At 37.1% G+C, this 16,279-nt stretch overlaps 1 protein-coding gene across 3 annotated transcripts in view; it reads left to right on the forward strand.

Annotated features, from left to right (window-relative positions):
* kcnip1b (Kv channel interacting protein 1 b) overlaps positions 1-16,279 on the forward strand; it is a 56,790-nt gene that overhangs the window by 37,724 nt on the left and 2,787 nt on the right. For 2 of the 3 annotated variants that reach the window (XM_084104248.1, XM_084104250.1), the window contains exons 2-6: positions 12,213-12,337; positions 13,769-13,838; positions 13,925-13,995; positions 14,087-14,194; positions 14,291-14,395. In XM_084104248.1, coding sequence (XP_083960374.1) covers positions 12,213-12,337; positions 13,769-13,838; positions 13,925-13,995; positions 14,087-14,194; positions 14,291-14,395 — 479 coding nt within the window. Of the gene's footprint in view, positions 1-2,687; positions 3,031-12,212; positions 12,338-13,768; positions 13,839-13,924; positions 13,996-14,086; positions 14,195-14,290; positions 14,396-16,279 lie in introns of those variants that run through there. The other variant, XM_084104249.1, reaches the window with a different exon arrangement.

Genomic DNA, 16,279 nt, shown 5'->3' on the forward strand with positions numbered 1-16,279 from the left:
ATTAAACAAAATCAATAACGACACTGTAAATAAAGCTGGCAAACAGTGAAAGCATGCAGCCTTATTCATTATTTACGCCCCGGTGCATGCTGAGAAAACCAGTATCGTATAGCGTTAAATAGCTGTCACCCTTGCTGCATCAAAAATCGTAGGCTTATATTATATAGTAGGTACATTTGGTTTGAAACTTATTTAGCAACCATTAAAAAAGTATGTTTTATTTTATATGAATGTATGTAGTATGAATGAAAATTGGAAGTACTATTTCCGCCATGTTGTCATGGTCATGTGACCAACGGCAGTAGCGTCACTTAACTTCCATTCACAAATCCTCTCCCGTGGCCTCATGGGATTGTAAGGCGTCCATCGAACGCACTTCAGAATCTCAACAGAAGTAGTAGGTGATTTGGGTACTTTTTGCCTATACGGTTTATACTATGAATTCGGACATACTCGGCTCACGTACAGTACCGTTTTCCGCTAACTATATAGTATTTGGACACAGCGCCTAATTTTACACCTTGGAAATTTTCTAATCGATCAATCAATCAATCAATTAATAAAGGTTTTTTTTTCTATTTTGTGATAGACACTTAATATAACAAACCAACCTAAGTAATATTTACTTAAAGTCACTAGTTACGTTTAATTAGTTGCAGTTGCTTAAAGTTTTAATTGCTACATTCTTGAATTGACTACAAATTTAGTTTAAATACATGGTAATATTGGGTGTATTTTATTCATTTTGAAGCTATACAAGGGTTCAGGCTGTTATTCGCACCATTGCATGTTTCCAAGGGTAAGCAAATCATCTGTAACCATCTCCCAAGTGCATTAGCAGATTCAATAAGGCGTCAGAATAGAGAAAGTCCAACATAGACACTTTTTGAGTGAGAAAAAGAGGCTTACACCTGCTTGCGTGGATTTTACACATGCCAGTCGTTTGCTGGATATTATTGTTTCTCTTCCATGGACGAGATAGAGATGAAGAGAAAGAGAGTGTGTTTTGTGCAGACAGGGTTGTGGTGATGGAGTGCAGATGTCTATGTGCTAGAATGAGGATATCTCTGGATATCTTGGCCTGATTTTCAAGTCAGTCCTGCTGGATTTGCGTAATACGGAGCAGTGAAGGTTGATATTATGTAATTATTCATTACCTTCAACTTCTCTTCACACTCCCAGCCCAAGTTTGTCCGTCTGAAGATCTGCTGTTTTGTATTTTTAATAAGGTTACAGATCTGCTGTTTTGAAACTCAGACATCCCTTATTGGCAATTTCTTTTCCTCTGTAGTCTCTATCTTTCTTTATCTCTGTTTCCGTCTTTTTAATCAGAAAGGTTTGTTGGATCGGTTCCCTACTAATGAGGGAAAGCATGAAACAAACAATAGGTAATTTTAAAATGCATTAAAATGGTATATGTACAGTACACAAACAAAAAAGCACATTTGTGCATACACACTAAAAATTACTTTATGATTTGATCCATGACCATGATGATCCATGTGTAATGATCCATGAATCATTCTTATCTGAGTCACGCACAATGGCTGGAAATAAACAATGGATGATAAAACAAACTATTTACAGTCGTACCACAGCTCATTTGATGAATGTGGATCAGGATTTGCCAACATTATGGGGACCAAATGACTCCACAAATGCAGTAAAATCTGAAATATATTACAATGACCAGCCAGTGATACACTGTAAAAAATGTTTGTACAAACAAGACTAAAAATGCTACATTAAAACCATGTTAGAATAGTTGTACATTTTAATGTTTTAACTTTATTTGTTATAATTGTAATTTTACTGTACAATATTGTCAAAAGTATGAATTACAATAATTTACGATGAAAGCGGTAAAGGAGATTCCCTGCATGACACGTGATTACATTTTATATGTAAGCAATTTAGTTTCTTATTTTTGTTATCAGTAATTTACATTAGGGTGTTTTGTGTAAAATATTATGTTATTTACTTAGTGGTTATTATTTGTTTAAAGTAAAAAGCAGATTTTTTTTCACATAATGAACGGTTATAATTTTTATAATTAGTAGTAACTTTTAACATGCCATCCCATAATATGTGAAACATTGTCACAATATTTTTTATGGTCAATTTCAGGCAACCACAGCGGCTGTTTATTTATTTATTTATGTATTTTTACAGTGTTCCAAGGTAAAATGCTTGATAAACTAACCAATAAGTAATCATAAATAATAATACAAATATAATAATCAAATAATAATAAATAAAAACCATAAATAATAATAATAAAGTTTTAAAGGGATAATATTTTTGGATATTTCACTCAAAATAAAAAGTTTTATTTAAATAAAAAGGGGGGGGGGGGGTTGTATTATTATTATTTATTATTACCATGAAAGTAAATCATTTTAATCATTTTTGGGGTGAATTATCCCTTTTAAAATGGTTTCTGTTAGTTTGAGATGCAAGGTTAAAGGATAAACATCATTAGCTCAGTATAAAAACAACAGAGGTCAATAGCATCCCTACTAAGATAGAACAACAAATGTATGTGCGTATAAGAGCAGCAGTGTGTAGACGAAAGTCATCATCCATCTTGCCACATTCAGTGTAAAAAATTGTAATTCCATTAGGAAGAGATCCTGCTGTATGAGCATTTCATCCTCACACTCTTCCTACTGCTTCCCATCATGCAGAGCAACAGTTCCTGACACCGAATAACAAACGGGACCCAGCAGAAACAGCCAGAGCGAGAGCAAAGAAAGAGAAATTAAGGGAGTGAGAGGGAGGGAAATTTGTGGGAGGGGCATCAAGGAAGCAACCATATGCTTTTAGCAAGAAAATTCCAGCTTGTCTTCATTCACTGACAAGTAAGAGAAGAGTGGAGAGGAAAACAAGAGCAGGGGCTTCAACAAAGAAAGACAGACTGGCGGACTCTACGCTTATTAGTCTGAACGTCGTGTCTCTGCGGTGACAACATGGGAGCAGTAGTGGGCACATTGACTATGCAGACAAGACAAAGACCATCCAGAGCCAGAGGTATGTTGAAAAATGACAGATTATCCGACTTGTACTCACATAAATAATGGTGCATTATTGTTCAGAAAGACTGAAGCACAAGGAGTTTTGAAGTATCAACAACAGCACTAAATCAATGTCTAACTCAGACCCTGAAAGGACTAAAAGAGCGCTCAAAGAAAAGAAGTGCCCTATTTGAGATGGATAACACTTATAAAAAGACGTGATCTTTCCCTCCTCTTTCAAGAGAGCTGAAAGAGGATGGAATGGATGTAGGGTTGAAACAGAGAAGATATGCAGTAGACAAGCAACATATCACGGTCTTCTGTTTACAAATGATGGTTTAACCTCATCCCTCACTGATAAACATCATCGCTAGAGTGTGTGTGTGTGTGTGTGTGGCATCTTGGTACGTGAGCGGTTGTTTTAACACTCTGCTCACATATCAACCCTCTTCCTGTTCACATGCGCCCTGGTGTAGTTGTCATGGAGACAGCTTTCTAATGCTTGGTACAGCAGATGATGGGATGTTATGATCGACATGACAGCGTTATACATACAGCACTGCAACTGTTCTTGATCAATTCACATGGATCACAAGTTTAATCATGGTTAAACTCGAGTAATACTATGCATCATTCATTTATTCATTCAATCACTTTATACACTAAATTAGAGGTCAACTGCACAGCAAATAAACAGGAATCTATTAAAACTAATCTCTGTGCTTATACATTTAAATACATTAAATATATTTTAAAATATATATTTTGGGAGAAAGTATTAAAAAATCCTTGACATTTTAAAGACATTAAACGGGAGAGAGAATGACATATATATCATTAAAATAGAATTTTAACAGATTTCTCTAAAATGCATTACCCTGTGTTGAATAATAATGCAATAAATTCCATGTCCTGTCACTCTAATTCAATTTCCAAATTTTCTAAATTCCGCACAACCCCTGGTGACTTAAATGTATATGACTGGTGGTTTTAATCTGATCTGAATGAACAGAATTGTCTTCTAGTGCTAAATTAAAAGAAACTGCTTCCATCTGGCAGATGGTCTTTACTTCCCTTTGCTCCATCCAAGACCTTTTATACCAGCCTGAGATGCCTTTGCTTGGCTTCTTGTCTCTATCTGAGGGGTGTGACTCAACCCCGGTCCTAATAAGAGGGGAGTTTAGATCTGCAGTAACAAGTGATTTACACTGCCTTTACAGCAGCTGCTCATGAATATTCATCCTGCTGTTTAACTATTTGTTTGCTATTTGTCACTTTCCCCTGACATCCTACCCTATAGATCACTGCGTGCTCCCTTGCGGTAGAATGTGGGCGGCTTGCTCTGGTTAATTACCTCTTAAGGGATATAGTTGAGTTTGATGTCAAAGGCTGGCTTCTAAATTACAGTCTTATATATAACCCCAGAGTGCTGAACTGGAATTATTTGTTGTCTTACACTTGGCCTGTACTGAGAAGAATGTCAGCCAACTTGATTTAACCTGTCTTTATAATTGGCTCATTAAAATGCTCATATTTGACACCGAATTAGCAAATTAAATAAAATACAACACTCTGCAATCATAATTAATTACTGGTTTTCATTTGGCAATCATATGTTATAGTGTGTCATTATATCTAATTGCATGTCAAACGATGATCTCTGCACTGGTAACAACATCTCATTTTAATTTTTGTCATAACTGATTTCCATTACAATTTGATTGGAGTTAACCAATTTCAATCTGCAGTTATTTCCTAATGAGTTCTGATGTAACATAATTCATTTAAGAGATCATCTCAGTTATAAAATCAATAAAAGATAGACACCGTAACAAGACAAGATGTTGTTTTAAACTTTCATCTATCTCTGTGCTAAAGGAAGCACTCTAATGGCACTAATAGCAGCTTGAATGGAGAATGTGTCTTTAAAGTTTATTTTAGTGTGTTCCTATGCCGCTGTTTTCAAGGGCTTTGTTGCTGTTTTAAGCATTAAAGAGGAAGAGAGAGCAATAGATGGATGAAGAGAGAGAGAGTTTCAGACACACGCTGTGTTCTGTTGCACTTCGGCTCTCCCAGACCTTTTTTTTCATGTGCTAATATCTCTCTCCTTCTCCATCTTTCAACTGATCTCTCTGTTTTCCCATACTAAAAACACACATATTCAACCCATTCTGTCTTTTGTGTAATAGCCGTCTTTTCCATTTCCATTTTCGAATTAATTTATTGCCATTATTGTTTTGCATAACAAAACACACACACACACACACACACACACACACACACACATACATTAAATTAAATTAAATTAAATTAAATTAAATTAAATTAAATTAAATTAAATTAAATTAAATTAAGAATATAAAATAAAATAAATATAAAATATAAGTTCTTAATGCACATTAAAGGAACACGCCACCGTTTTTTGAAATTGGGGTTATTCACCGTCTCCCCTATATTTAGATAGGTGGGCAAACGCATTTTTGTCTCAGTGCATGCATTGTCTTAGTCTGGCAGCGCCGCCGCTAGCTTAGCTTAGCATAATGAATGGAATCCTTTGTTGCCATATAGCATGTCGTGAGTAAAAGCGTATTCACAACGAGTACAAATAGCAATGCAGATTAAAGGGATAGTTCACCCAAAAATGAAAATTCTGTCAGTAATTACTCACCCTCATGTTGTTCCAACCGCGTAAGACCTTCGTTCATCTTCGGAACACAAATTAAGATATTTTTGATTAAATCTGAGAGCTGATCACTCCTCCGTAGGCTTCTAGGTGGCCCAAACTTGCTGGCCCAGAAAAGTTATTAAAGAGATCGTTAATATAGTCCAAGTGACTACAGTGGTTCAATCTTAAGTATATCAAGCGACGAGAATACTTTTTGTGCGCAAAAACAAACAAAAATAACGACTTTATTCCATTATTTCATTTCCTTCTCTCTGGGCCTCGTAGTGTTTTTGCGCTGCGCGTCTGTGTTACACGTCATCACGCATCACACACATGACCAGCGTCGGCCAATAGTGAGCCTACGTGGTGACGTGTAACACAGACTCGCTGCGCAAAAACACTATGCGAACCAACTAGAGGTCCAGAGAGAAGGAAATGAATAGTGGAATAAAGTCGTTATTTTTGTTTGTTTTTGCACACAAAAAGTATTCTCGTCGCTTGATATACTTAAGATTGAACCACTGTAGTCACTTGGACTAGATTAACGATCTCTTTAATAACTTTTCTGGGCCAGCAAGTTTGGGCCACCTAGCAGCCTACGGAGGAGTGATCAGCTCTCAGATTTCATCAAAAATATCTTAATTTGTGTTCCGAAGATGAACGAAGGTCTTACGCGGTTGGAAAAACATGAGGGTGAGTAATTACTGACAGAATTTTCATTTTTGGGTGAACTATCCCTTTAAGACTAGGCGATTTCCTAGGCAGAAATGGACTTGGGACTATATTGGGGTGAAGCACAGGCGAAGCACTGCTACTTGGGCGCAGAGATATCACGCAACACCTGAAATCCACTATCTCTGCGCCAAAGATATCAGTAGCAGTGCTTCGTTGTGAATACGCAGGCCACAAGAAGTAATTAGTTTTTTGTTTGTTTTTTATCACTTTTACTCACGACATGCTATCCGGCAACAAAGGATTCCATTCATTATGCTAAGCTAAGCTAGCGGTGGCGAAACGCCATTCAAAAATGCGTTTGTCCACCTATCTAAATGTAGGGGAGACGGTGAATAACCCCTATTTCAAAAAGCGGTGGCGTGTTCCTTTAATTGTGCCCGTAATGCTCTCTGCCTTTCTACATATTTCTTATGTTTCACCTTAGGTTTTCTCTCAACTTCCATTTTCATTCTCACTCTCACATCAGTTTGCGTGTGTTAAAAGAAGAGAGGTGATAATTAAGACTGATGAAATGAGGGGCTGCCCTGTTGAGTTAGAAACTTCACATCATTCCAGTGAGATATATTCACTACACTCTTATCACAGTTATCAGACAGATCGGAAAAGGTCTGGGAGTTGTTCAAGACACATTCAGTCGAGATTCAAGCTTATATTCTCCATTACAAACATATCTTGTCAAACTGGTTATAATAGCTTCAGTCTTTCCAAATAGACAGAATTTGTTTTAAAATGTCAGAGATCTGTTAGAGATGAAGACTGAAGCAAACAAGCCTCGCAAAGAAATGAAGAGCAAGCTGAAGGATCTGAAAATAGCTGGTGCAAAGAAAAGATTGAGATTTGACTGTGGAGAGTGTGTTGTGTTTTAAGATAATACTACAATGATTCTGTCATCATTAACTCACCATCATGTTGTTCCAAATCCTTATGGCTTTCTTTTATCTGTGGAACACAAAAAGAAGACGTTTATAAGAATGCTGACATGCTCTTTTCAAATGGTGTAAGTATATGATGACCAGGGACTGTTAAACTCATAAAATGATAGAAAGCATCACAATAGTATCATACAATTCATGCACAATATTAAAAGGCTTTAGACGTCATCTCTTAGCTTTTACATAACTGTTTACTGATTTCTTTATCAAAGATAACCATGGAACTGGGAAGAAAAGCATTAGAGCATTTTTAGCTATATGAATTTAACTCACACATAACCAGCATCATATAAGCGGTGTAGACACATCTGAGTGAAATGTCCACACTGACCGAACATGCCAAGGAATAGAACAGAAAAAAGGAAGACAAACTCTGACAATGACAGCATATCATATATATGTTCAAAAGTTTATGGTCAGAAAGATTTTTTAATTATTTCTCTATTCTGCTCACCAAGGCTGCATTTATTTGATCAAGTAAAAACAGTTATATTGTGTAATATAATTACAATTTAAAATAACTGTTTTATATTTTTATATATTTTCAAATGTAATTTATTCCTGTGATGCAAAGCTAAATTTTCAGCATTATTTCAGTCCTCGTCACATAATCCTTCCGAAATCATTCTAATATGCTGAATTGATGATCAAGGTTATTTTTATTATTATTATTAATAATATTGAAATAGGTTGTGCTGCTTAATATTTTTTTCAGTAATCATGATAATAGATTTCAGGATTCTTTGAGGAATAAAAAGTTCAAAAGAGCAGCATGAAATATTTTGTAATATTATAAATGTTTTTACTCACACTTTTGGTCAATTTAATGCATCATTGCAGAATAAAAGCAATACTTTTTTTCACACACACACACACACACAAAAATATACTTTTGAATAGTTGTATGTTGTATTTTGGATGATAATGTCCCCGGTCCTCAGTCAACCAGCATAAACCAGCCTGTAATAACCTGGAAATTCATACTACTCTGAGCAGGTCTTTTGCTGTGATAAACATGAAATCATCAGTTCATTTGTTTTCCATAATTTGTCCAAACTAGTCTGAAATGGCTAATGGAATTATTCTTTATCTTTCTAGTGTGACTGTGATGGTGCAATTATGTGTTCAGGAAAAAGGGACAGTGTTGAGAGCTGTATGCAGTAAATAAAGAATGAATAAAACTCATGAGTGACTGATAGCTGTTACTGGATGTGCTATAAATCACAGGGCTAATGTGGCCATATGTTGAGTAAAGGGGAAAATTGAGGTCATAGATAGAATATTAATAGTAGTATTTAATTGTATTTTGACACCACAGGTTGCCATGTGGCGGAAAACAACGCGTATTGCAGCCATGCAAAGCAGCAAACGAACTGGGTCAGAGATCGCAGATTCTAGGGGAGTGCGGGGCTAGTTGTGTTAAATACACACTTGTTTTAAATACTTCCACACATGCTAGGATGACGAAACTTGGTGTATTTACTAGTTGCCATATCAACACTATATAGAGAAAAAATTGCGCCAAAATTTTTTTTTTCATCTCTATTTTTTGTGTTTATTTAAAATTAGACAAATCTGATATTATTTTAATCTCCAATATGTTATTTTACAGTTGAGATAGTTCTTTAATGCTTCGCTAACTAGCAGAAGACACTAGCAGGGTTTAAATCCCAGTTTTGCAGGCGGGGAATGTTGTAACACTGCGTTACAATGTGCCCCTATTAGAAATATGCTATTATATTCTATAGTTTTATTAATTTTATTGAGAAAACATGAGAAAAAGGTGAATAAAGACAATGTCAATGTTCAGAAATTACTAATTATTTATTTGTTTTGTACTATGTTGTATAGCTGTGTTTTCCTGTGTTCGTAGTCAAAACTCAAAAATGAGTTTATATTTAATTATTAAAAATTGCCATTATTTTATATGAAAAAGGTTTTTAATTGGATTTTATTTAGAAAATATTTTAGTTTGTCTTGTATATTTTTTTATTAGATCAGATAACATTTTAAGCTGTCATATGCCTTGTTACAATGTGCCCCTCACATGTTACAATGTACACTTTTTTAACTTTCGTGTGTAATGTTGCTGTTTGAGCATAACCAACATCTGCAAAGTTACGACGCTCAAATATTTTCTTTTACAGAAATAGCTTTTTAAGGACTATAACAAACAGCTGGTAGGGACTACAATGAGCTTCTTCATGGGTTAGTGACATCACTAAAATTTACATAAACCCTGCCCTGGGAATGCGATTTATAGATTATCATGACAGAATATGCTAATCAATGACTAGAAGATAACTCCACATCAGCTACATAAATTCATCAACTAACCATTCAGAAATGTCTTGTTGCTTCTACATGTTGTCACTTCTCTCCATCTTTGTCCGACTCAGGTTTAAACGTAAAAGTCTAAAAGGTTTAGAAATTTCCAGTTAGTGTCTGAGGTAATCAAACATGCCACCACCACATGAGCTCTTGAAACTCCGAGCAGCAGCTCATTTGCATTTAAAGGTACACACACAAAAACAGCAGCACGTTTTTGCTCACCCTCAAAAAGTGACAATTTTAAAATGCTGTAAAAAAAATTATGTGGGGTATTTTGAGCTAAAACTTCACATACACACTCTGGGGACATCAGAGACTTATTTTACATCTTGTGAAAAGGGCATTATAGAACCCGTTTAAAAAGATACATCGACAGCCATTATGTCTATTACTGCGCTCGCTCCTGTTGCATGTCCTCAATCTGGCAACCCGCATGACATGAGCATAGAGTCTGAGGAGGGGGCAGGGGAAACAACTCTCAAATATTTAGAATTTTAACTGCAGTATCCATTTCAACCGCTAGCCAGCTTTCAATATGACATACTGCACCTTTAATTCAAAATAGTTTGGAGCCTTATCAAACAGAGAACTTTAGATTTTGACCAACTCAATGGCACAATATCCTGTGTGAATTCAAGCACACACCATTTACATTTGCAGCTCCTTCTTATCTTATTACAGGTATTCCACGCCCCAGAATCACACAATTGGTTGAGGCAAAGGTGACACATGGATTGCTAGTAACTGAGCTTTTGAAAACTGCACAATGTTCAGACACCTCAGGGAAATCAGTCTACGATTAGATTTCTTATTGATCCCTCTGCACATTTAACGATCCATTTAACAAACTAAGAGAGTAATTTAACATCTCAAATACTACAAACCTTTACCTATGATGTAAGCACCAACACTTTGTGGTTATATAAATGTCCATCTTCATGTGTTTGAGTTTGAGGGCATACTGGAGGTTAAAGAGAGTGTGAGTGTGTGTGTGTGTGTGTGTGTGTGTGTGTGTGTGTGTGTGTGTGTGTGTGTGTGTGTGTGTGTGTGTGTGTGTGTGTGTGTGTGTGTGTGTGTGTGTGTGTGTGTGTACGAAAACCAGAGAGAGGATTTATAAAGGGCTGGGACATTAATAACGAGATTCAAAGGCTCTCCAGTGTTATGTGAAAGATGGAGGTCTTCCCCCAAGCAACCCATGGCCATTTTCATTCGTTCTACTGATTTCCCCCATCACCCCATCTGCCTCTCTACCCACAATCACTTCTCCAGTGCTGACACAGCAGCAGGGCCTGCAGGGGGCCGAGGTTGTGTGTGTGAGTATCTTGAAACACATGAGTCATCTGAGTTTCTTTACCAAAAAGAAAGCCTTCGAAATGGAGGTGTGGTTCGTTTGCCCTGCATGAGCACCTCTGTGTCCAAAAACTAATACATCCCTACTGAAAAACAGTAAAAGTATGTCTTAGAAAGGTACTCGGATTTGGCGAGATTCTTAAGTGTGCATTCGATGGACACTTTACTATCCCATGAGGCCATGGGAGAGGACTTGTAAATGACCGTGAAGCATCGCAACTGACACTGTAGGTCACAATGACAATGACAACATTTCATTCATACTACATACAGTACATTATATATAGAACACACCTTTTTAACGACTGTGAAGTAAGTTTCAAACCAAATGTTGTATACAGTATGCGATTTTGGACACAGTGAGAGTGTTCATCCTCGACAATCCCACAATGCTTTCATAATCTCACCAAATGCATTGAGAATTAAACATTTTTATAAGTTATCGTTTAGACAAGCTAAAGATTATTAACTTTTTAATCTAAATAATGTTGTTGTTAAAGGGACATTGAATAGTTAGTTAGTGTTTGCATCTGTGTTCTTTTTTAAGTACTGATACCATAATGGTGTTATGTCACATTTACCACTGGGAAATTTATGTGAGGGAGAAAGATTCCCCATGCAGATTTCGCAACGGGTTCAATTTCGTCACCAGGATTCGCTACATTGACCAACAACTGCTTGGTTTTAAAGTGACTTCTGTGTAAGCAATGCTTGATACATCACTACTACTGACAGCAAACAACAGAACTTTGTTGCCTGCGAAATATCACGAATTTGTTCACAACTTTAAATGCTGCCATCTATTGACATGAATCAGCACGATCGTCTCTGAGTTTTAAGTAAATGACGCTGATACTTGTGAGTTCGAGAGAGCAGTCTCTGCACAAAATAAGCAACTTGGGCATCACTGCTCAGGATTTTCTCCATCATCAAATCTTTTCAACTTTTGTTCCTGTACTGATGTTTATGCTTGGAGTGTTTTTTTTGTTTGTTTTTTTTTTTTTTTTTTTTTTTTTTTTTCTATCTTCTGGTGAACCAATCACGTGAACGAGTGGATCTCTGAGCTGGTGTGAGTGAGTGGAGGCGGGGCTTGCATATTCATAGAACAGCGTATACTAAATGAGGCAAGGGTGTAGAGTATACATTCAAGCTATTTTAGGAAAATAAAATATCTTTTCTCTCTAGATAAGGTGGATGATGAATTGGAGATGACAATGGTCAGCCATCGGCCGGAGGGTCTCGAGCAGCTCGAGGCGCAGACCAACTTCACCAAGCAAGAGCTACAAGTCCTTTACAGAGGCTTCAAAAACGTATGTTCCCCAGCATTTCTCCTTCAATCCCACATCAGCACATTAACTTTTCACAAATTTCTTTTGACACGTTTTCACAAGCTTATAATGTTTATGTAATACATCCTTACGCCTCAATATCTTCTCTTATGAATCATCGCATCTCATCTGCATATTCTGTCCCTGTGGCCCTGTTTGCCATGTCTCATCTGTCTTTAAACTCTTATTGTTCCTCTTTGCATTATCCAGCGTGTCACTAATCACTGTGCGCTAGCCTAAAGCAACAGTCAGCTAGTCATATTTCGCAATACCAACCTTCAAACACAGTATTATACACACACATAAACAGTCAGCAATACACCTACACAGCAGCTCATATTTGTTGCATTAAAAAAAGCTTTACCAAACATACTGTGTAGTTCTCTATGGCAGTGCATCTACTTGTACATCTCATCAACCTATTTGTTTGAGCACTTTTAGTGTCCTTGTTACACGTTACTTGTATTTATAGTTATTATTACACTATAAATGATTAAATGCAAATAATCCTAATCCTAACCCTATAGTAAGTCGCTACAGTTCATTATTATGTAAGGGATAATGTATAGCGAGGCGGTTGTTATAGCGAATAACAACCCCGACAGGCTGAACTGGATCTTGAATCAGCCTGAAGGGGTTGTTATTCGCTATAACAACTGCCTCGCTCTACATTATCCCGCTTATTACATGGCTACCTACAAAATAAATCAATAATTTGACACAAAATATTGATTTAAAAAGGAGTTTATTGATTTAAAAAACGATTGTATTGCTTCCGCTAAAGAAAATAGTCCATTCCACGTCCATAGCAACGCTCTGTTTTTCATGGCAACCGCATTCTACATTAGAATTCAACCAAGCCAAGTAATAATATTACATGGCTTGGTTGAATTCCAATGTAGAATGCGGTCTGTTATTTCTTGATAACAGACCGCTGCGAAGTATAACACACCGTTGCCATGAAAAACAGAGCGTTGCTATGGACGCAGGATTCTAACCGTTGAGTCGGAACGGACCATTTTCTTTAGTGGAAGCAATACAATCGTTTTTAAATCAATAAACTCCTTTTTAAATCAATATTTTGTGTCAAATTATTGATTTATTTGGTAGGTAGCCATGTAATAAGCGGGATAATGTAGAGCGAGGCGGTTGTTATAGCGAATAGAACCCCTTCAACCCCTGTCGGGGTTGTATTCGCTATAACAACCGCCTCGCTCTACATTATCCCTTACGTACTCAGTGTATAATTACACTGTAATATGGCGACCTTAAAATGAAGTGTAACCCACTTTTAAAATTATATTATATAATATAGTTTTTATTTAACAATAATGTCTGCAGAGCTCCAGTTATATCCAATCTGCATGAATCAGTCTCAAGCCAATAATATGAAGTGTTTTTTCCCCCCCTCAGGAGTGTCCAAGTGGAGTGGTGAATGAAGAGACATTTAAACACATTTATGCACAGTTTTTTCCACATGGAGGTACTTGATGTAAAATCCTTACATGCTTCTTACGATGGGTACATTTTAGTGTCTAATGTTTTCATCTGTTGTCACTGCTGTTCCAGATGCCAGCACGTATGCACATTATCTCTTCAATGCGTTCGACACCAGAAATAATGGATCCATAAAGTTTGAGGTATGAAGACTATGAGCCTATGTGCAGTCTTGGCACAGCATAATATTTAGGTGATATTGCACACAGGATTTATTTTCTCGCTCTCTCTCAGGACTTTGTGATGGGACTTTCTACTCTGCTGCGGGGGACCGTCAGAGATAAACTAGAATGGACATTTCATCTCTATGACATTAACAGAGATGGATTTATTAATAGGGAGGTATGTCATAATTAAAAAGGCAATTATAATAATTTATTAATTATCATAATAATTATCATAATTCAGTAACTAACTCAATGTTCATGTACCTCACAGGAAATGACGGAGATAGTGAGGGCCATCTATGACATGATGGGGAAGTACACGTATCCAGCTTTAAAAGGGGATGTACCGAAGCAGCATGTGGATACCTTCTTTGAGGTCCGTGATAAGTCATTATTTGGTGAATCTTTCCAAAACATGCAGGTCATATTTTGCAACAAAGTGGGAAAAAAATGTATCTGGCCAAAACTGATGGACAATTGATATCTTCAGCCTTTATTCAAATTTACTATTAAATGTGTTAAAGCATATTGTGTAATTGTGCTTGGAGTCAATTGTTTTCTTTGTGATGAAACATGCAAATTGTGCGGACATAATTTCTGGCCAAGCTGTCATTATACAGTGAGGAAAATAAGTATTTGAACACCCTGCTATTTTGCAAGTTCTCCCACTTAGAAATCATGGAGGGGTCTGAAATTGTCATCGTAGGTGCATGTCCACTGTGAGAGACATAATCTAAAAAAAAAAATCCAGAAATCACAATATATGATTTTTTAACTATTTATTTGTATGATACAGCTGCAAATAAGTATTTGAACACCTGTCTATCAGCTAGAATTCTGACCCTCAAAAACCTGTTAGTCTGCCTTTAAAATGTCCACCTCCACTCCATTTATTATCCTAAATTAGATGCACCTGTTTGAGGTCGTTAGCTGCGTAAAGACACCTGTCCACCCCATACAATCAGTAAGAATCCAACTACTGATATGGCCAAGACCAAAGAGCTGTCCAAAGACACTAGAGACAAAATTGTACACCTCCACAAGGCTGGAAAGGGCTACGGGGAAATTGCCAAGCAGCTTGGTGAAAAATGGTCCACTGTTGGAGCAATCATTAGAAAATGGAAGAAGCTAAACATGACTGTCAATCTCCCTCGGACTGGGGCTCCATGCAAGATCTCACCTCGTGGGGTCTCAATGATCCTAAGAAAGGTGAGAAATCAGCCCAGAACTACACGGGAGGAGCTGGTCAATGACCTGAAAAGAGCTGGGACCACCGTTTCCAAGGTTACTGTTGGTAATACACTAAGACGTCATGGTTTGAAATCATGCATGGCACGGAAGGTTCCCCTGCTTAAACCAGCACATGTCAAGGCCCGTCTTAAGTTTGCCAATGACCATTTGAATGATCCAGAGGAGTCATGGGAGAAAGTCATGTGGTCAGATGAGACCAAAATAGAACTTTTTGGTCATAATTCCACTAAACGTGTTTGGAGGAAGAAGAATGATGAGTACCATCCCAAGAACACCATCCCTACTGTGAAGCATGGGGGTGGTAGCATCATGCTTTGGGGGTGTTTTTCTGCACATGCGACAGGGCGACTGCACTGTATTAAGGAGAGGATGACCGGGGCCATGTATTGCGAGATTTTGGGGAACAACCTCCTTCCCTCAGTTAGAGCATTGAAGATGGGTCGAGGCTGGGTCTTCCAACATGACAATGACCCGAAGCACACAGCCAGGATAACCAATGAGTGGCTCTGTAAGAAGCATATCAAGGTTCTGGCGTGGCCTAGCCAGTCTCCAGACCTAAACCCAATAGAGAATCTTTGGAGGGAGCTCAAACTCCGTGTTTCTCAGCGACAGCCCAGAAACCTGACTGATCTAGAGAAGATCTGTGTGGAGGAGTGGGCCAAAATCCCTCCTGCAGTGTGTGCAAACCTGGTGAAAAACTACAGGAAACGTTTGACCTCTGTAATTGCAAACAAAGGCTACTGTACCAAATATTAACATTGATTTTCTCAGGTGTTCAAATACTTATTTGCAGCTGTATCATACAAATAAATAGTTAAAAAATCATACATTGTGATTTCTGGATTTTTTTTTTAGATTATGTCTCTCACAGTGGACATGCACCTACGATGACAATTTCAGACCCCTCCATGATTTCTAAGTGGGAGAACTTGCAAAATAGCAGGGTGTTCAAAAACTTATTTTCCTCACTGTATATAATATATATATATATATATATATATATATATAT

Source organism: Abramis brama, assembly GCF_963993115.1.
Source record: "Abramis brama genome assembly, chromosome: 25".
NCBI lineage: Eukaryota > Metazoa > Chordata > Actinopteri > Cypriniformes > Leuciscidae > Abramis > Abramis brama.